Source organism: Pecten maximus, chromosome 14, assembly GCF_902652985.1.
Source record: "Pecten maximus chromosome 14, xPecMax1.1, whole genome shotgun sequence".
Lineage (NCBI taxonomy): Eukaryota > Metazoa > Mollusca > Bivalvia > Pectinida > Pectinidae > Pecten > Pecten maximus.
The window spans coordinates 33,596,473-33,620,546 of record NC_047028.1 but is presented as its reverse complement, the minus strand read 5'-3'; the positions used below and the strand labels follow the sequence as shown (position 1 = coordinate 33,620,546).

Here is a 24,074-nt window from a genome sequence, read left to right as displayed (position 1 = left end):
GCACTGCAAAGCGATCTTTTCAGGGCAAACCTTATCAACGATCCATCATGTACAATTGTATATGTGGAGACAACACAAATATTCAACACTTTTTTTTTTATTCTTGTCCATTGTATTGAGGGCCAAGAAATATCTACTATATAATTTCAGAAGATCGAATCCCAATTGGCTGCTAAGTTCAGCCTACTTTGCCGACTTTGATAGCTCCCGGAAAAGTCAGAGTGACAGGTTTGTAGAGCCGGAGAATGATTAGAAATTAGAAAGATGTAATTTGAGGCTGAAAATTTAGGAGGGTGGTAATGGCATTTAGGATTTAACTTGAGGCAATGTATAAAATATACAACAACCTATTATTGTGTAAAATTGGTCATCCTTTCTCTTTTGTCGGCGATACAAATTGATCTCTTTCCAAGTTTCCAATTCCAACTATGTACTCAACCATTCGTAAATGGTTGATATATTATAACATATTTTAGTATGTAACAGGTCCTAATTATGGGTGTGCCTAAGGAGTGTCCAGTGAAGAATGAGTGTCCTGTGAGGGTTTTTGCACACCCCGCAATTCGTTTAGTGATATGTTTAAATTATTTTTAGATACATATAAACATGCAAAATTTGACTTTGATTGGACAAGTGCATATTATGCAAATACAAAAGTACGGTGAAATACACATGTAAATGTTCTGTGAGGTTTTCGCACGCCCCGCAAGTCATTAAATGATATTTTTATTTTTTTTTTCTGTATCAAACAGATGAACATCGAACCCATTGACATGCTAAATTTGACTTTGATTGGACAAGTGCAAAGCTTGCCACTAGGGCATTACTCGTAATGATAATAATCACCTACCAAGTTTCAGCAAAGTATTATAAACAAAGTCGCATTTTTTCTGGTATTTATTGAAAGATGTCAATATATTTTGTTCATTTGTACAGTTCCTTTAATTGTAGTTGATGAATTTTCAGTATAAAACCTGAAATGTCAGATTCAGCAAACTTATGAGAAAGACACAAAAGACTATCGCCCATGCAGGTAGGGCTTAATAATTGTGCCTGCTGTCCCCATTGCATGATCGTAAGAGGCGACTAAATTTGGTATCTTTTCTCTTCTTTCTGAACAACTCTCTTCTTCCTAATGTCTCCCTTGAAAATACCCCACTTTTGGCCTTTCAGTGAGCGTTCGCCCCTGTGGGGAGGGCTTTGGGTTCTGTCCCCTCGCCGAGACATACCAGAGTCTTTGAAAATGGTAGTTGCTTTTCCTGCTGAGCCCTCAGCATATTAGGAGTGAGACGACTGGTTCGCCCGTTGTAAGTATAATGTGACCGGTCGGGGTGTCCTTCTGGGTGTCTTCGGCAGTATGCTTCAGTGAGGTAGCACTATAAATCAGCAAAAGTTCCGGCCTATCACAAGGAGACTTAGCACGAACATACTGCAGCCTCCCAAAACACACGCATGCATGTCGCACGCTCGGGAGGCCGTCCTTGATTTGGTTTGCTTTGGTTTGCTTTTTTTTTTATTTTGCTGTTAATAGGACGTTAAACAAAATAAACCAAACCAAACCAAAAGACTATCAATAATCACGCATTCCTTTACGTATAGAAGAAATGATAATGATAAAGTACACAATCCTGACGAACAGTTACGTTGGCAGTTTTGAAGCTTAGTAAAATGTTTTGAAGCGGAACTGGACCGGGTCGATCATCGGCGACCAGGTAGCTCAATCGGTAGAGCATCCGGCTAATGTTCGGAGGTCCCGGGTTCGAATCTCGGTCTGGCCGTGCATTTTCCCACTCCTATTACATTTGGTGCATGTGACCAAACCTTGTTTCAAGTGAGGTGAATACTTGACAAGGGGATACCCGACACTGGGTTGTGAGTTGTGAAGTCTTCGGGGACGAAGACTTAAAAAAGTAGGAGGGAAGAGTGTAGCGGAACTGGACCGGCGACCAGGTAGCTCAATCGGTAGAGCATCCGGCTAGTGTTCGGAGGTCCGGGGCTGGAATCCCGGTCTGGCCGTGCATTTTTCCACTCCTATTACAGTTAGCTAACGTTTTGATAATGATAGAATAAGAAACTAATATGGGTCTGTTCCGTGTATAGTAAACCCAGAATGACCTGTCGCGTTGACATTTTCGTGTGATATTCAAACTAGGTAGTTCCATTTGTGCACAGGTATGTTAACAAAGCATACTGATAAGGAATACCACTGGGTCCAACAGGGTGATGTTTTGGACCATTCGTTTTTGTTACAATTTTATATTGACAACACAGGGATTGTTGATTTATTGTCGATGCATGGTTTACACATATTTAATTGAATATGTGATCAATTGTTAACAGCTTTGTCGTTAAATCTAGACCAGTATAAATACAAATGATGCAGCTGATGGTAAGGTTTATTACATTATAAACAACGAACAGATATATACAAAGCACCTATTTCCCCTATATGACTATAGACTCGTCTGTAATCAATATGCTAATCAAGTTCAACATGACAGGTCATTCTGTCGGAGTATACATGAATATCTCAACCTTCATGTATGAGTTTCGCTGGCCAGCACGAAGCTTAAAGGCCCATGTTTGATTATAATTCTCACATACTTTTAAAAAGGTCACACATTCTAAGTTGATGTGGACTTATTCATGGCGTCATCATTTATGACACATGGAATGCGACTTGAAATTGATATTTTAAAGACGTTATCAATTTGCGGCATGGTTACGCTACATAAAACGATGACGTGAATAGCGTCATAGCACGTGCTAGCTCGTCCCTACATCGTATAAGACAGAATTATCCTGTCCCTTACAAACTTAAAACGTTTCCTCCTAACCCCAATCGCATTTCCAAAGACCTTGCCAACAGTACTCTTTATGTATTCGGTACTTCTCTAGCTGGATCGCTATACACTTGATGTATTCGGTACTCCTCCAGCCGGTTCCTTTCACATTTTATGTAATCGGCGCTCCTCTAGCTTGTTCTTTGTACACTTGATGTATTCGGTACTCCTCCAGCCGGTTCCTTTCACATTTGATGTAATCGGTACTCCTCTAGCTGGTTCGTTGGTTGTACATTTGATGTAATCGGTACTCCTCCAGCTGGTTTGTTTCGGCTCAGTAGTTGACATCATGAGTGGGTTTTATCCCGACCCAGTTCGGGAGGATATAATCATCTCTATTATACTTTACGTGGTGCGGAGGTATCCAGTCAAAATGGAGCACGGTCCCTTTGTTCAGAAATCCCGCCCACCACCCGTAGGTTCCCGTAGAGATAATCACGTGATTACAGAAAGAAAGCATTGCCATGTCTACATATCTGTCGTTGAATCCGCTAAAAACTGACACTCCGCTTCCGTTTATAACATTCGTCTCACTCCACTCTCTGGCTTCATCATCTAAGTTTGTTGCAACTATAAATAACACCCGTTGGTATTTTTCTAGGAAATACTTTTTGGCACTTTCTACATATTCAAAGTCCGCTAGAGGGCGCCTTTCTCTGACGTAATCACCACGCCGGATATGAATTCCTACTTTTGTCACAGATAATGGATTTAACGAAGGATAAACATTTTTGCAAAGTTTCCGTATTATACGAAGTGCTTTATTTTGAATACTTAATTTCCATTTAAATTGCCGTCGCAAATCTTCAAAAGAATTGGAGAAATATTTCCATGTTTGCAGATATCCAAATAAGGCAATGTTTCCATTTCTTGGAATTTTAAAGTTCTGATAATATCTTGCTTTTTCTTGAATACATCTCATTTTAAATCCCCGGCACCTGGTAGATCTGTCAATAGGGGAGTTGGGTATGTTTCTAAATGGTTGATATATAGCGTCTCTGTCGTCCATCGCGAGTGTCAGATTAAAGTCGTACGCCACTCCGTAGTTACTGGCGTACAGAAACATCAGATTGCCCAGACGGTATCCCAGCGATGATGGACACACGTACCGGTGTCTGTCTATTTTTACCGCTGATCCTTCCAACGCAGTCACGGGAGGTGTAGTTTTATTTATTTTCACTTTGCTAGATAGTTCTATTTCTGTAAGAAGTCTGTATTTTTCGGATTCAGCGGTATATATCATCCCTGCTGTCACACCTAGAGCAAGAAGGAGAACAGCTTTGACGGGGCCTCTGTTACAACACTCGACCAGACCTACAGAATAAATAAAATAACTCAGTGATGCAGACTATGAACATTGTATCACGAACTTAGAATCCTTGTTAGATTGTATAATAACTTTTGAAATAAAAACAAATAGAAAGCTGACATGAAACTAGAATATAACGGAAAGAAAATGTTCGAAAAGGTGAGAGAAAAGTAAAACAAAAACAAAACAAAAACAAAAAAACAAAACAAAACATTTGATGATAGATATTATGGTGTCATTTCTCATCAGAATTTCCAATGGCAGTACTAATCAGAACTTCCGGTGTCATTACTTACCAGAACTTCCGGTGCCATTACTTACCAGAACTTCCTGTGTCGTTACTAATCAGAACTTCCGGTGTTATTACTAATCAGAACTTCCGGTGTCATTACTTACCAGAACTTCCGGTGTCATTACTTACCTGAACTTCTGGTGTCATTACTAATCAGAACTTCCGGTATCATTACTTACCAGAACTTCCGGTGTCATTACTAATCAGAACTTCCGGTATCATTACTTACCAGAACTTCCGGTGTCGTATTCTTTAACAATCACCTTCCTGCTCCCTTTGTCCACTTGAGAAATAAAAAATGGTCGACGAAATGTTAATATAAACAGCATAACCATACATTTTTCTTGGTGAAATATTCCGCTAAGTATTCAAAATATGTTTTGATATTCTTCAGACAGAATCGAAAATGTGGCCAAATCCATTTAATACATATATCGTACCTTTTATTTTCAAGGAACATATAAAAACAGCAGTCATTTCAAATATGTAAAATATATAAATATATATAGTATTTTAATAAAATATTTATTATAGAAGAGATGGTAAAGGGAATAGTATATGAGATATATAATAACTTTATATTTATTATATAAGATATGGTATAGAGAGGAATATATATGATATATAATAACTTTATAAGATGTTTATGATATTAGATATTGTATAGAGAAGATTATACGAGATATATATAATATTTTAATAAAATATAATAAAATGTACAGATCCCCATTAAATATATCAGTTTTCTTATAAATATTATAAAATACATCATCGAATAATCAAGATTTTATCTAATTTGATTAAATACCGAATCATTTTTTTCTCCGTGAATATTAAATTGGCTTGCAATAAAACAATTTTTTTTTAATATTTTCTTTATAAAGAGGAACATTTTGTAACGATCTAATAATTAAAACCAGATACCTGTAATAGACAGATAGTTATTTTTTTCTGATAAAGTTCGGCACAGTATAATATATATATATATCTTAGCAACACAAACGACGAAGGAAGACAACTTTTTGACTCGCGCCCTGATCGGGCCTCGAACGCACGATCTACGGCACCCAATCGCCTAGCCAGAAATATCCGCAGCTTATACCTCTGCGCCACATCGGCGTTCTTATATACAACAAAATGTATACATGTATATAATTAGCGCTTTCACGTGTTTTCGATTACAACTGAAAAGAATGGAATACTTACAAAAGTAACGTTGTGTATTTGACAATACCTTGTAATGGTATTAAACTAATAACTTACATTTCTGTACGCCTTTCTTCGATTTCATTTTGATCTGATGATCTATCATAGTAAAATATCGTACCGCCCTGCCTCCGCCATTTTGAACTACAGCACGTTTAATTACAATGGCGTTCTGGATCAGTTAATTTGGCACACGTGTACCTGTGTATCTCGGTTTGGTCATTATTACAACGTACCTTTGTAAAAAACGGAATCACAATAGGACAATGCAGGCATTTTAATTAATTACTACATCCATTGTTTAATTACGGTGAGCCGTGACTTGTTTGGATCTTGTTCAACAATGATAGCTAAATCGGGATTGTATTCTTGTATACAGTCATTTAAGTGCAAAATGATTTATTTATACTGAGCGACCGAATTCGTGAAGTTAAACTTTATTTAATATAGTTTATCTCTACCACTCTATCAGATCCTTTATTTCTCTCTAGTGTTTGTTGTGAAGGCGTACTGATATCATACCTATATCCAATTTTTCCTCTCAAATATCTTTATTACTTTCTATGTAATCAATCATTTCTTAACCTGAACAACCCCCCCCCCCCCCCCCCCCCCCAAAAAAAAATAAAATAAATAAATAAATAAATAAATAAATGGCAGAAAAACAAGTGGACTATCTTTTTTTTCTATTTCTATCTGTTATATTTGTATTTCATTTTATTGTATTCATTTATTTTTTGTATTGTTATATATGTATAACCTTGTAAAAAAATTAAGATGTAAAAAAATAAAGTATGTATACAATGTTTATGTTCATGTTATGTATAATTTCGTCAAGAAATTCATTATACGTTACTGACAAGGTCACCTTTAAAAGTTCCATTATATAGCACATTGTGCCCCAGCCGAATAAACTGGTTTGTACCGATCTAAAGGAAGCTTAAATTACCGTTATAATTATCTGTGATATGAGCTATTAAGATTTAATCGGGACTTCAAACGGTCTGCTTCAATTCTTCTCCTATAGAGCTGAATCGACAACTTGAAAGCTTTAGATTTGTTTGTAAAGTAAGACTTTAATGGCGATCCCCCAGGATTCCTGCACGTGTACGCTGGACTGTAATGGTTGTTCTTCCTCTTCTCCTTGGCCTAAATCACTGTTGTTTCACTCGCAATTTTTCCAGTTGTAGATAATCTTTGGGACTATCTTTTTATCGTTGCATGTTATTAAAAGAATGTCAAATACAAATCCTCGCTGACGGGTCAAAGGTCACCAATGTTTCAACTTTTTTTGTTTTTCAATATTAAAAAAAATCTATAGTCGATGAGGATGTCTTCGTAATGAATTTGGTGTCCTCAATTTATCTATAACCTTTTCCGTTTGTATTGAACATCGTTTTGAATATTTTCTTTGATCTTTTTGAAACACCGAACATATTTATAATTATATATATTTTTTTCTTTTATATGTGTAAAAGGAGGTTTCATTATGAAGTATACATGTACAAGTTTCTTTATGTCATTTCGTCTTTGGTGATATTTTTTTCTTCTTGGGGGGATCATAATGTGTTGACCTTAATTACGACAACTCTGAAATGACCGTGTCCAATAAATCCATCTCTTTGGATGTGTTTTTGAAACCAACTTGTTCTGTTAAAGACCACCTTCCGGTTCCGGTAGGGGTTCAAAGTTCAAACTGCCTTCATTTTGAAATGTTTCTCAGTTCTATGCAGTCTTGATGCTTGCTCTATAAGATCATTCGATGCCTAGGTGTTAGGTTTGGCTATCAAGTTTGTGAATCTGATGACTTTGACTAAAGTAGTTTTTTTTTACAAACACGACTCTAAATAAAAAATTCTTATATCTTATGGCAGCATACTGGGATGAAGGGTTATCAATTGTGTTAATTAAAAAGAATTACTTTGACGTATTTCTAAAGGTCACCAGAGTCAAATGAGTTAATTTCTGAGAGTTTTTATATTGTGTATCAGACATTTACATGGTGTCTTTCGCAACGAACGAATACTTTTCTAGACATTTATTTAAGCATTGATGTCATTTGTTTTAGTTTCATCGGGGTATGAAACAAATTTTGTTTGCAAACTGTATGAATCCGCGTAGCGGATTCTTACAGAAGTTTACAAAAAAATATTCGTTTCATACCCCGATAAAACTAAAAAAATAATTGACATCAACGCTTATAATTAATTTTTGAAAATGATTTTCTAATTTAAAACATGTTTTATGTACAATTTTACTGGTTTTAAATGGGATTATTTTTCTCAAATCAATACGCAACATTAATTATCGTATTGTGACGTCACATTTTTCGCGCCATTCTCGGAATTTCTTTCATAGAAGAATGAAAAGATTTTTTCGACCAATCACATTTGAGTATTTACCATGAAAACAAAGAAAAATTAATTATACAACTATAAACACCAGGTCTTGCCATCTCTAGATGACATCATTTATTTCACAGTAGTGTATTGATCGACATGTACAATGGCATGATATAAACTGGGTATTTATAAATTCATTGTTCTGTTACAACAGTCACGAGACACTTTTGTTCTGCTGTCTTTGTCACAACGGATACAAATGGCCCTTTCTCCAATATTAATCCAAGATTTGTTTTATCCTTTTTATGCCTTATTGTAAGATTTTGATTAATTTTGTGCAATATAAAAATATAACTGGAAAAGCTTTGAAGCAATTGAAAAATTTAATAAAGTATGTTTTGTTCGTTTTGTAGTTAACAGTGTCCTTTTTAAGTCTCATTTTAATGGTTAAATACTTGCTATATACATTTAATTATTAAGAAAGCATTTCTTATTTTCTCTTTTAGCCATGGAGAAAACCCATTTAGAGCATATATACTGCGGTACATCTTGAATGGTTAATTATAATTGTCCCTGTTACCAATAATTAATTACGATGAATGAATTATAAAATACTCGAACGTGTTTTAATGATTGATAAAAGATCACCTTTACATACTTTTTATGAACGAATTAATATGTTTTGACCAATCTGTTTGCTGTGAATTTTCAGATTTACAATTTTTACTAAAACTATCTTTGATTTTAAATTTGTGATAAGAAATCCTTTAATAAATGTGGCCCATCATAACGTCTAAAGTGATGTACGGTTTTTAATGTTTATTGCTGTCAAAATGAGAGTTTGTATATATACTGAAACGAAAAAGAAACGCAACATGGAAAATTGTGATTAATTTTGTATTAAATATACATATCTGTATAAAAATCGCGGAAATAAACATGCACCCTGCCTAACACCCATACCAATCTTCAAAATCACCCAAGTGTGACTAGAGACCTATGCACTTCCGGCGCGGTAAAAACATCAAAAACCGTGCCTGTACAAACATATGCGTTCTTTTTTCATTCAAACCAGTATCAATTCATCACTAACATTGAGCCACATCATCGCCAATACTTTTGCAAACAATAATTCCTTTTACAATTATGCCACGGTTATCAAAGGTTGATAGAGGACGTGCTATAGCGATGCTTCTGGCAGGGAACACGCAACTTCACGTCGCTCGACAATTCAGAGTTCACAAATCGACTATTAGTCGATTAGTTTCACGTCTTAACGCAACAGGAAGAGTCGATGACCAGCCGAGATCAGGACGTCCACGCGTAACGTCGCGACGTCAAGACCGGGTTCTTAGGTTGGCACACCTGCGTAACAGGAGATTAACGGCCGCTGAAACGGCAAGGAATACGATTGGTAATCATAACCGTCGAATTCATCCCCAAACAGTGATCAACAGACTGCGTGAGGCTAATTTGCGTGCAAGGCGACAGTACGTTGGTTTACCACTAACACCGCAACGTCGAGCACGTCGTATGCAATGGGCAACGGCACATATGCCCAGACGTTTTCCTATGAGACGTTGGAGGTCTATGCTCTTCACCGATGAATCTCGATTCACGTTATTTCGAGCAGATGGCCGTCAACGTGTGTACCGGCGTCGAGGCGAACGTTTTGCTGACGCCTGTGTTTTGGAACACGACCGATTTGGGGGTGGATCAGTTATGGTTTGGGCGGGAATCTCCCATGGTTTGAAGACGCCTTTGGTGATAGTCAATGGGAATTTAACGGCCGTACGCTATCGGGATGAGATCCTTAGGCCCCATGTTGTGCCGTTTGTTAGGCAGCATCATCTAACCTTTCAGCAAGATAACGCGAGACCACACGTTGCAAGAGTCTGTAGAGACTTTCTTGCGACACAGAACATTGTTCCTATAGATTGGCCTCCATATAGCCCCGACCTGTCCCCAATCGAGCATTTGTGGGATGAATTAGACAGAAGAATTCGAAATCGCCGTAACCCCCCAAATACCCTCCCTCAGTTAGCAAATGCACTCGTCCAAGAATGGAATAACATTCCAATACGGAAAGTCAATGCCCTGATGAACTCAATGCAACAAAGAATTAGAGATGTGATAACTGTTCGAGGAGGACACACACGATATTAGGGCACGGTTTCAAAACTGCTGCCATTTCAACTTGGATTCACGTAGGGTACTACCAATCATGACCTTCTAGCAAAGTGACCTGTTCTTAAAAATCTCTAAACATTTAAAGGATGTTACATCAATATTCAATATTAACTATTACATATGAAATTTAAACATAATGCTCACAAGTATTATTTTATTAAACCTACAATTTGAAGTTGCGTTTCTTTTTCGTTTCAGTATATATTATACAAATATCTATCTATTTGATTAATATTTAATTCTACTTTTCCTTGTCAATATTTATCCTGACCAAGTGATGTAGCATCAACTACGTTTTACACGTCAGATATAAATGAATTGTTCTTAATTTACTCCAATAATTCGGTGAAAATACCAGTAAATTTTTGTGCTATCATAATGCTGTTTACCAATGAATTTGTAGTTGCTGTAAAGACATGAATGATCGCTTCATATGTGATGAACCACGGTCTGTATATGTGTTATTGTAGTATATGTAACACAATAGACGCAACAAGTATTGTTGCATTGATGCCATATCAATCGACGAAATCAGTTTGGGCGATCATGTACTGTGGAGTTGGTAATATCAGCGGTGGATTTAATTTCGTTATATTTACGGTGAACCGTGAAAATAAATACCCAGTGAATGAATATGATGTGTAATGCCAACAAATGCATCAAAATATTTACTGAAGAATATTTTTAGGGTAATGATAAAGTAGCAACTATATGGAAATTATTATATTGGAATATTTCAGCAGGTTTAGATAATTGAAAAGTATTATTCTAAGCTCATGGAGATTAGAGCACTATAGTATACGATACTTCCGTATTTGATTTCGTGGTCTTGCTAAGTACTGTACAACCTGAATAGCTAATTGTATATAAATATTCGCGGTTTTAGAGGTTGCACAGGAAAATAAATGATAAATTTAATTGAAATAGCATTAATTAGCATTTATTTTTGTGAGATACTCATGAAACTTTGAAAACAATGTCCATTATTATTCCATCTGTGTATAACATATCATTGTCTTTGATTTGTACCATTTCTTTAATTCTGTAATACATTTTGATTGTCCATAGCTATTCAAGTTTTCCTCTTATAAGGCAAATAATCATTTCTGACTTTCTATATGGATATTACAGACTTGGGAGTCATACATTTTCATACATGTATATTCAAGCATTGAACTGCTTTCAGTTGGAAGTTATGGGCTGATGGATGCCAACTGGACAAAAGCAAATTTAATGAACCGCGCTAGCCTTTGTCCAGTTGGCATTCATCAGCCCATAACTTCCAACTGAAAGCAGTTCAATGCTTATATTTACATTTGACAACGATTTTTAAAGACTATATCCAAGAATTTTGCTCCGACGATGAATGAACAAAGTATTATCGTCAAAGACGGAACAGCCTTTTCAACAGCCATCTTTCGTTATCGCCGACGTGACAATTATGACGTCACTATATTAATGTCGTCATAATAAAGATTTGGAAGCTATGGACTCATAACTTCTAAGTGAGCTTGGTAAAGTTATATAGTGGGGCTGCAGAGTAAATCTAAATATATAGAAATGAACTACCACTCGGATGAATACCTATGTATTGAGTATAGTTTCGGGTTATTTCTGGTTAATACAAAGGTAAAAGTATTGGGCAATTTTGGCAAAATACTTACGTCAATGAACTGAGTTAAGTTTCGGGAAATTTCGGGTAAATACCTACGTATATATTTTGAGTATAGTTTCAGAAAATTTCGGGTAAAAACAAAGGTAAATGTATTGAGCATGGTTTCTGGTAGTTTCGGGTAAATACAAAGGTAAATGTATTGAGCATGGTTTCTGGTAATTTGGTGTGAATACGTACGTAAATGTATTAAGTATAGTTTCAGGTAATTCGGGTAAATACAAAGGTAAATGTATTGAGCATGGTTTCTGGTAGTTTCGGGTAAAAACATAGGTAAATGTATTGAGCATAGTTTCTGGTAGTTTCGGGTAAAAACAAAGGTAAATGTATTGAGCATAGTTTCTGGTAGTTTCGGGTAAATACAAAGGTAAATAAATTGAGCATGGTTTCTGGTAGTTCCGGGAAAATACAAAGGTAAATGTATTGAGCATAGTTTCTGGAAGTTTCGGGTAAATACAAAGGTAAATGTATTGAGCATGGTTTCTGGTAGTTTCGGGTAAATACAAAGGTAAATGTATTGAGCACGGTTTCTTGTATTTTCGGGTAAAAACAAAGGTAAATGTATTGAGCATAGTTTCTGGTAGTTTCAGCTAAAAACAAAGGTAAATGTATTGAGCATAGTTTGTGGTAGTTTCGGGTAAATACAAAGGTAAATGTATTAAGTATAGTTTCAGGTAATTCGGGTAAATACAAAGGTAAATGTATTGAGCATGGTTTCTGGTAGTTTCGGATAAAAACATAGGTGAATGTATTGAGCATAGTTTCTGGTAGTTTCGGGTAAATACAAAGATAAATGTATTGAGCATAGTTTCTGGTAGTTTCGGGTAAAAACATAGGTAAATGTATTGAGCATAGTTTCTGGTAGTTTCGGGTAAAAACAAAGGTAAATGTATTGAGCATAGTTTCGGGTAGCTTCGGGTAAATACAAAGGTAAATGTATTGAGCACGGTTTCTGTTAGTTTCGGGAAAATACAAAGGTAAATGTATTGAGCATGGTTTCTGTTAGTTTCGGGTAAATACAAAGGTAAATGTATTGAGCATAGTTTCTGGTAGTTTCGGGTAAATACAAAGGTAAATGTATTGAGCACGGTTTCTGGTAGTTTCGGGTAAATACAAAGGTAAATGTATTTAGCACGGTTTCTGGTAGTTTCGGGTAAAAACAAAGGTAAATGTATTGAGCATAGTTTCTGGTAGTTTCAGGTAAAAACAAAGGTATATGTATTGAGCATAGTTTGTGGTAGTTTCGGGTAAATACAAGGGTAAATGTATTGAGCATGGTTTCTGGTAGTTTCGGGTAAATACGTACGTAAATGTATTGAGCATGGTTTCTGGTAGTTTCGGGTAAATACGTACGTAAATGTATTAAGTATAGTTTCTGGTAGTTTCGGGTAAATACAAAGGTAAATGTATTGAGCATGGTTTCTGGTAGTTTCAGGTAAATGTATTTAGTATACGTCTCATGTTAATATCTACGTAAACATTTTAGCTATCTATGCCGAGCTATGATTTTAACACAACATTATGTTTAACACAGCATTATGTTTAACACAGCATTATGTTTAACACAGCATTATGTTTAACACAATAGCATGTTTAACACAGCATTATGTTTAACACAGCATTATGTTTAACACAACATTATGTTTAACACAGCATTATGTTTAACACAGCATTATGTTTAACACAACATTATGTTTAACACAGCATTATGTTTAACACAACATTATGTTTAACACAACATTATGTTTAACACAGCATTATGTTTTACACAATAGCATGTTTAACACAGCATTATGTTTAACACAACATTATGTTTAACACAGCATTATGCAACAGACTGGCCTTACCATGACATAACAATGATGCTAATAGTCGTACGTGTAGAAGTCTAGACCACAAAAATCAGACAAAAAGACAGTCAGCTAGACAGACGGACGGACCGACGTTCGGACAACTTGTGAGGTAAACGACATCGAAGATTGGCAGTCAGACCCTTTATCGAAATGTACTCTTGTCCTGTTTTAGATAAAAAAAAAGTGTCAAGGTTGTGTCACTCAAATCATATTCTATATCTGGGATATTTATCTTAACAAACAGGATATTAGGCTTTGTGGACAAAAGTAAACAAGTCAGGTGAGTATGTCGGTAGCCGATAAACATATCGCATTATGTAACATTAAGTTACTAAAAAACTGAATAGGATCGCACCGCGTAAGGACAGGGGCAGAGAGGGAGACAGACATACGGACGGACGACTTGTGAGGGGCAATATTTTTTTTATATATTTATATTTTTCGTTCATTCCATCGCTAAAACTGCACTTGTGTACAATCTGACTGAAATACATATCATCAGTATACACTACTAAGATCTGGTTACGGGTTAAGAGCCAAAACATGCTTTCGTCCATATAGATCTTAACAGAATGAAGAGGTAGAAGGAGATATTGACTATCCCGGCCTTCCCGTTCATTCAGCGGTGCCATCCTGAAAAGCCAAACAAAAAAATAGTATGGCAGATATTTACAAATGAACATAGTAGGAATAAATGTGTAAATGTTGGATTAGTAATTGTTTCTCAATATTATATTCATTAAATAAAAAAAAAACTATGTTTACTCAGTTCTGGGGTCTAAACAAGGGCGGACATCTGTGGGAAGCAGACTCGATTTGGTTCGCTGACAGGAATGGGAGTGCCAACATCTTCCTGATATACCGAGGGTCACCCTGCACCATATCTTCTTGTTCGCTGCACCTCCATGTCGTCGTCTTGGAAGATTGGTTTGTTTTATTTTGTTTAACGTCCTATTAACAGCTAAGGTCATTTAAGCACGGCCTCCCGTGCGTGCGACATGCATGCGTGTGGTGGGTGCGTATGTGTGTTTTGGGAGGCTCCTGTCGCCACTGTCGTTCGGAACGTCGCTCCTGTCGCCGCTGTCGTTCGGAACGTCGCTCCTCTCCAAGACGGGCGCTCTACTGGGCAGTCACGACTAGACGGGCCGAATGGTCATTTCTTCCCCGATTTGCAGCAACTTATTGTGGTATTATATTCAATTGCAGGCGTTTATATCCGACATTCTGTCTGAATATTCACGATGACATCGAGAACTACGACATAGATGTGTTTCTCTCTCCCTTTGTCGCCATTGTTGACTACAGCGTGAGAGTTGATGAAATCCATCTATGGAATAACTGCAGGTACTTTTCCCATACAGCATTGTGGATATCTTACCTCATTTACTACGTCAGCAGGCATAAGGGAGTTGTTCTGATTTGTTTGTTTATTTAGTCGTTCTATTTATATAATGCAATGACTGGCGGTTAATCCATCCATTTCCCTTGTCCACATACCACAGGTAAGATATTCTGAAGCTGGCGACAGTTTTAAAGTATTCTTGGAAGGGATAGAAAATTCACAAATGTTGCAACGTTTGCGGAATAATCTTGATGCTCTGCATGTGCTCCTGATAAGAAAACTTCCTTGTCGGTTATCACTATGAGGTTCACGCTTATCTGCATCATAAGTTTATTTATTCGTCTTTTTTTCTCTTTTTTTTTTAGTTATTGTGCTTGTGACTGAACATTGCATGTTTAGTTTAGACCTGTGTACTTGCCTCCAAGGTATTCTACAGATATATGCATTAATATAATTATATTCAGCTTTAACGGCTAAACCGAACCCTTCTGAGGTAAGTAACTTTTCACATTTATTATTAAATGTTGTTGTTTTAACTCTGTCGTTGATATGGAAGCTATAAATAGATTTAAGAGATATATATTTTCATATACATTGTAATAGAGAAAAGTTGTATCCTTTCCGCATTTTATGAAAGGCTGACTAATTTTGTGTGTAAAACAGTCACTTCTGAGTTATAAAATGAAGAATCAACTCTTCCTAAGTTTTGCACCAGATGTTTAAGTGTCATCTATATAGGAGAATGATGTTTAATTTTAAAAACGGATAAATATCTACAGATTTGCACAAAACTGGTCATGCAATATACCAAAATGTTTGTTTGGACATGCAGTTTCTTAAAATTATCATGCATTTGTTTTATATGCTAACAGTTTCTTCTGTAGAATTGTTTTGTGGTGAGATATAGCAGGGAATAATTCACACAGATAATAAAACCTGAAAGATGATCCTGCTGTTACATGTATGTCTATAGCACACTGGTTATAATCAAATGATGCTTTAATAAGAGCATTTTGATGGCTGAATGCCTCATTATATGCCATATTTGTATGATATTATTCACAGTCGCCATTTGCATTTCAATGTCAAAATACAAACAATGTTCATATGTGTTAAGTAAAATCTGGTCAAACCAGCTATTGTGTGCTATAGACACTTGTGAACAAAATGGCATGGTCATTTTGTGCAATATATGTTATACAAATGAGCAAATTATGGTCTGCTGAAACATGCATTTACATGCAGCTTAAGACATATCAACAAAATGACCAGGTAAGCCATGATATAAACTAAAAGTTGATCAAGTTACTTATGTTAAATTGCCCCATAATAGGGGTTTATAGGCTTATTAAACATCATTGATATCATTGGATTTGCTATTTAGATGGCACTTAAAGACTTGATTACCTTACATACATCAGCTTATTATTGTATACATATGTATCGTTTTGTATCTTTCTATATAAAGCTTTTCTATAATTTTTCTGAACATCTGTCCTAAAACACTAATTACAGATTGAGTTTAAGATATCTGCCCTACAATAGTAATTACGGACAGGCTATAAAATGTCTGTCCTAAAATACTGATTACAGACAGACTATAAGATATCTGTCCTATAATACTAATTACGTACAGACTATAAGATATCTGCCCTACAATACTAATTACGGAAAGACTATAAGATATCTGTCCTATACTACTAATTACGGACAGACTATAAGATATCTGTCCTAAAATACTGATTACGGACAGGCTATAAGATATCTGCCCTACCATACTAATTACAGACAGGCTATTAGATATCTGTCCTATAATACTAATTACGGACAGGCGATAAGATATCTGCCCTACAATACTAATTACAGACAGGCTATATGATATCTGTCCTACAATACTAATTACGGACAGACTATAAGATATCTGTCCTATAATACTAATTACGGACAGGCTTTAAGATATCTGCCCTACAATACTAATTACGGACAGGCTATAAGATATCTGTCCTAAAATACTAATTACGGACAGACTATAAGATATCTGTCCTACAATAGTAATTACGGACAGACTATAAGATATCTGTCCTATAATACTAATTACGGACAGACTATAAGATATCTGTCCTAAACTACTGATTACGGACAGACTATAAGATATCTGCCCTACAATACTAATTACGGAGAGGCTATAAGATATCTGCCCTATAATATAATTACGGACAGACTATAAGATATCTGTCCTAAAATGATAATTTCGGACGAGCACCTTTCCATACAAATTCAATAAAATATACAAGTCTATGTCCAGCCATTTGAGTTTTTGCCAATTTGATTTAGATATTTAAGTACACCTATCTCTATTTAGATACAGATAGGTTTATCTATATACATACATGTATCTCTATCAAAATACATTAATTTTATGATCAGATATATCCCTGATTTAAATAGAGATTCAGTGGACTCTAAACCGGACTATCTTGGGACTGTATAATTTGGCCGGAGTCTATTTTTATATCATTATCATTTTTATATCATGTACAATATAATAATATAGTTGTGTTTTATACATATAGGTTATCAATGCATGCAATATATTATGCTACATTATTTGATTGTCTCTGTTGTTTATAATTCAAAATAGCTACAAAAAGCTTTGAAGATTTTGAATTAATACAGCTATTACATTTGGTTATTACATCATTATATTGACAAATAGGACAATTAACCGTTTTAATTAGATGCATTTGCTTCAAATGGTCGCTCTCGTGAATAGAACTCGCATTCATCTCAATGATCGATTCTTCTGACATCCTTTCTCAATTCATCCAAATGAGGTAATTTATATTATATTTTATAGATGAGTTCATTAATGTCAGGCCTACGTCTCTGTTGTCTACCTCATCTCATTACCCGTTTCAACATCTGATTCCTCATCTGTGCATGTGCTGGATAAACTGGCCCGACACTGTCTAGAAGTATAATTTCCCATTCGGAAGAAATACTCCCAATTTTTAGTTTATCTTCCATATCGATGAGCCTCGAATTTATAATCTACGGCACCGAATCGCCTAGTCAGAAATACCCGCAACTTATGCTACTGCGCCATATCTACGTTCTTAAAAAAAGTGATTGTCGGCCCGATACCTTGACATATTTATCAGATAGAAGACACTCTGAACAAAGAACAAAGATAATATTTCTTCACTACTAATATCTTTTAATTTGTCCTAAACTTACACGTAAATGGCGAATGATGGCCAAAAACAAAATACTTGGAAATGGAATTTTATAAATGGGTATCAAAATAACCCCAAGATGTAAACTGTACACATATTACATATATTCAACACAGTACATTTGTACAACTACGACATGGAATTCAAAAGTTTAATCGTCCGATCAAAGGCACAGTGCATATGATACCTTGTGTTAGCGAGAAAAAAAAGTTTATTTTCGATAGTTATTCTTTTACATAATTTTTTGACTTCACTCATTGCGACATTTCATTCTACAATCGCCTCGAAAAGAGATGTTCTGTAACCGATATGTAATCAATGTTGATTTTTAATACATAGCCAGCAAATATTGTGTAATTGTACCCCAGATGCACGTTTTCTTGAAAAAAATATGCTGATAGCATCGAGCGTGGTCACGGTCGACTGAAATTAAACTGAAGAACATTTTCACAATGCAGAGGTAGCTCAGTGTGAAATTTAATTGAGTTTACACCACTCGTCTAAAGTTATATTAGAAAAACTGAACTGGAGTTTCGTTTTCTTTTTTTCCGCTAGTATTTTAGCATTGAACTGTTACCAAATTGTAGTATACAGTCGATATGAATACAATTTGGGTGACAGATAAATAGAATGTCGCCCGTTACTTTGAGCTGTATTCCTAAACAGACAGAATAACTGTAAATTGCAGTATAAAGTCTCATGAATACAATTAGGTTTACTAACGACATATAGGCAAATGCAACAGAGAATGCAAATATAATTAGATATATGACATAGTAAAACAAATGCCGAAGAAAGACAACTGTATGACTCGTACCCTGACCGGGCTTCGAACTCACAATCAACGGTATCTAATCGCCTAGCCAGAAATACCCGCAGTTATACTGTGTTTAATATATGTAATATATGTACAATTCGCATTAATGTATGTGTAATTATTGACAACATGCGAAACAGCCGTCCCCCTTTAAAAATGATAAGCGTTGAACGAAAGTACACACTACGATTTTTAGATAATCTTTTATGTGATACAGTGTGAAGGGCTGAAGAAGAAAGTTGTACATATTTTTCAATTATATTATGAATTATTGATATAACATGTATCGTGCAAATGTGATTTCAAATTTAGAAATCAACTGACCATGTTATATGCTTTTCAGATGGAGTCAGAAAGATGTCTTTACCTCGCTAGGACGGTGGTTCTATTCGTAATACTGGCCGAACTTGCTGTCAGTCAGAACCAAAACTACTGGGAAGACACACGAACTGGGAAGATCCCCGCCTGTCTGACTACGACATGCCGACAAGGTCACGATGTCTGTGAGTGTTATCTCACAATTGAACACCGTTTAACTATGATGCATGAAGAAGAACAATCCTTGGTGATTCCATTACGGGGTCTTCTGTTTGAGTACGATAAAACCAACACGCCCATAGAAAACACAGATGAATTGCCCTTTATCTTGACGGCGGATGGCAACAACTCTCGACTTGTTATAGCTGTAAATCGACGATTTCCGGGCCCACAGATCACGGCGTACGAGGATCAGACTTTGATCATCCATGTCCGGAACCTGATGCACACAGATAGTACTACGATACACTGGCATGGTATGCAACAAAAAGGGACTCCATACTCCGACGGTGTCGCCTTTGTTTCTCAATGTCCGCTAGGACACGGTCAGGAATTCACGTACAAATTCAAAGCAAAACCTCATGGGACAAGCTTCTACCACGCACATATTGCAGATCAGCGGACAATGGGACTGTATGGGGCGCTCATCATCTATCCCAAACAGGAGCTTCCTTCGGCAACTAAATCAGAACACGTGACGATGCTTCAGGACTGGAACCATGACGATGATGCTGCCTCTTTATACCAACGTATGCTGTACGGCGTCTTCTATCAATCGAGACGAGCTCGGTACGAGCCTACAGCTTCTAAAGATGGGGGAATGTACAGCAGATTTTTGTTTCACTCTGGTCTTGTGAATGGAAAAGGCCGTTACTACATAAATAGTTACAATCACAACCAGGCTCCCTTGACCCAATATGACGTCATTAGGAACAAGTGGTACACTTTCAGGGTTATCAGTGCAGCGACCCTTTACCCCTTTCTTGTTTATGTTACTGGCCATCCTAAACTCACGCTTACCGCATCGGACGGTTTCGCAATTCAGGAAATCGTTGTGGACGCCTTCATTATCAACCCTGGAGAGAGATATGATTTCAAGATATTTACGAATCAGTCCAATGGAAATTACATGCTTGTAGCTAAGACACTGGAAAAAGACCAATTCCATGTAGCGGAGGCTATAATTCACTATCGAAGCGCAACCGTTAACGTCAATCCAGGCAAACCTTTATCTCTCAACTGCTCCATGAATAACAAATGTAAGATTTTCAACTGTCCATACCTTAGTCCTGTCAATGGTGACGAGGACTGTTTGACGTATAATGATGCACGGACAAACGATTTCAATTCGAAACCAGACGAGGTTGCTACTATCGATCAGGAATACTTCTTTAACTTTGCTTTTCCAGGAGAGGCAGGCGATACTCCTGCATCAGTGAATGGGCGCCAATTCGTACCGCCTATCGCACCACTGTACTCACAACCTGGTAACCTTACAACTGCCTGCCCTGCTAACTGTGCTGACAATAACCTCTGTTCCTGTACATACACACAGCAAATTCTATACGGAAAGGTTTACCAGTTCACACTGACCAACCTCGGGAACGGAAAAGGTTGGTCACACCCGGTACATTTACATGGACATTCGTTTTATGTCATGAAGATGGGTTTCGGCCAGTACAATTCCAGCGGACACCTTATTGGTTCAACGCCAGACATATCGTGTGCTCAAGGATCTAAAGGCTTCTGTAACGATCCCGTGTGGGCTAACACGTCCTGGAATGGAGGCAACATCCCTGGGCTTATCCTCAACAATACAGCACAGAAAGACACCATCATCGTCCCTACTGATGGCTACGTCGTCATCAGATTCAAGGCAGACAACCCAGGGGCCTGGTTCTTCCATTGTCACATCGACCTCCACAACACGAACGGAATGGGGATGGTGATCGTCGAGTCGCCGAATATGTATCCCGCCATACCAAAGAATTTCCCTACTTGTGGAGTATTTCGAACAGATGGAAATCCGCTACCCACGGAATCAGGAACCGGTGTGTATAGTTTTACTTCCTTATCACAAATCTGTTTTTCGGGTTTTATGTTATCGCTTCGAATGTATTTCACTTGTTTATAGTGCGAATGACTTGTATCACTTTGGTATGAAGGGAAAATAACAGCCCGGTTGTTATCTTATCCAAAGCAAAAATGAATTACAGTGCTACATCGCTAACAAAAAGAAATTATGATTGAAAGCAAGATAATGTTGTACATGTTATGCAATACTAAATATTACATACTTCACACAATTACCACCCTCAAAATGATACATGCTTTACACTATTATCACCCTCAATATGATACATTCTTTACACCATTACCACCCTCAAATAGTTACATATTTAACACTATTACCACCCTCCAAACGATACATACTTTACACTATTACCACCCTCCAAATGATACATACTTTACACCATTACCACCCTCCCACAGTTACATACTTTACACTATTACCACCCTCGAAATGATACATACTTTTAGACTATTACAACCCTCTAAATGATACATTCTTTACACTATTACCACCCTCCAAATGACACATACTTTACACCTTTACCACCCTCCAAATGATACATACTTTACACTATTACCACCCTCCAAACGATACATACTTTACACTATTACTACCCTCCAAAAGTTACATACTTTACACCATTTCCACCCTCCAAACGATACATACTTTACACTATTACCATCCTCCAAACGATACATATTTTACACTACATGTATTACCACCCTCCAAATGATACATACTTCACAGTATTGCCATCCGGTGTTCATTGCCCAGTGTTCATTGCCCAGTGTTCATTGCCCGATGTTCATTGGCCGTTGCTTATTGTCTAATTGTCCTGGTCCAGTGTTCATTGTCCAGTGTTTATTTTCCATCGTTCATTGTCCTGTGTTCGTTGAACAGTGTTAATGGTCCATTATTCATTCGATGTATATTATTTTCCGTCATTTATTTTCAGATCCTACCCGGAATGTCAACTGGATCCTGGTTTGGATGGCCGTATCTGCAATCACAAACCAGTTTAGTGTGTAACATGTACACGACAATCTAGAGAGAGAAAGTCATATACGTTCATAATTATTAACAAAAGTCCTACAATTGAAAATATGATATAATTTTCATAAAAAATGAATACAATCGAATAATCAACACTGTCTTCAATAACATAAATACATGCATCATCAATCATATTGAATGAACGACACAACACCACGGTTTATTGGATCAGGGTTTACTAACAGGGACTACACACGGGAGCGACGTTGATTGCATTTCGTTTGGGACATGCGCAGTCGTGACGTACAACAACCGATTCAAGCCGAGCGACGGATTTGCTGCATAAAAATAAAAACAACAAATCAATGCCATAGATTGCATATATTTTTTGATGATGTAATACGTAGGTAATTTACTATCATTTTATATTTAAATGTAAATCATTTTTTTATAGTTTTGTATAACTAATCGCAAACATATATAAATCAAACTACTTGTGTGAAATGAAACAAATTGTATACCTTTTGGTATCACATGATTAGAAATTAAAAAGTGAAAACGAATCTTATTAACTGTCATTCCTATTTTGAAATAGCCCGCAGATCATCATCATCATCATCATCATCATTATCATCATCACCCCACCACCACCACCACCATCATCATCATCATCATCATCATCATTATCATCATCACCCCACCACCACCAACACCATCATCATCATCATCATCATCATCATCATCATCATCAATATTCACACAAAGGACGAGAGGCAGACAGACAGACAGACAGACAGACAGACAAAGTTAGCGATGTTGTAGCATACATAGATACATTTGTAAAGAAAATAAAGAGCATAACATCAGGATGAAGAGATTGATCGTCGTTAGATATGAACATATCGCAATTGTAGTTAAAATAAAAGACCAAAAAAATTAATTATCATTATCAAAGCTTAATTTTCCGTGATCTCCTTCACTGGTTGCAACCAATTTCTGCAAAGCATGACATTCGTTAATATAATAAATAAGGGCATTTAAACTTAACATTCTTTGTTGACATCTGGTTATATACACAAGTTTATGATACATGTAACTAAAATCTTCTCTTCAAGACTGTTACCAGCAATTTGACAGCCCCAAAAGTATATTCATTTTATTGAAAAAAAAGGAATGAATAGAGCCTCTTAAAGAAATTTAACACTTTCTAAAAACTTTTGGACTTCTGGGCATTCTCACAAAATATTAACTATAGTTTCTCTCTCTAAATTACAAAATGAACAGTGTGGATTATTTGATAGTCCTATTTTGAACATGAAGAAATTTGTAGTAAAGATAATATGTTGTACTTTTCTGTACTGAAACCATTGTAATTAGGTATTTCTATTGGCTAAAAAATAAATTTGATAAACTTTCTCCAATTTAAAACATTTAATTCTTATGTTTCTTTCCATCTTTTTCTACCTGTTGGAATTGTACATTTCTTAACCATAATATTACATAAATGCCTGGTTCCCTTCCTTTCATTTACGAATTTTCAATATCATATGGGATACTTGGAAGAGATGGTTGGCGAATATCAAAATT

At 36.3% G+C, this 24,074-nt stretch overlaps 1 protein-coding gene and 1 non-coding gene across 2 annotated transcripts; both read left to right on the top strand.

The window, feature by feature from the left end:
* Nucleotides 1–1,706: 1,706 nt before the first annotated feature.
* Nucleotides 1,707–1,778, top strand: Trnai-aau. The gene has a single exon. It is a non-coding gene; the product is annotated as a tRNA-Ile (tRNA).
* Nucleotides 1,779–15,462: 13,684 nt separating this feature from the next.
* On the top strand, nucleotides 15,463–23,049 carry LOC117341694 (laccase-6-like). Its single transcript, XM_033903549.1, has 3 exons — nucleotides 15,463–15,542; nucleotides 19,446–21,471; nucleotides 22,450–23,049. Exons 2-3 carry the CDS (start codon nucleotides 19,446–19,448, stop codon nucleotides 22,521–22,523), a joined length of 2,100 nt encoding a protein of 699 aa, XP_033759440.1. The 5' UTR covers nucleotides 15,463–15,542; the 3' UTR covers nucleotides 22,524–23,049.
* Nucleotides 23,050–24,074: the final 1,025 nt, after the last annotated feature.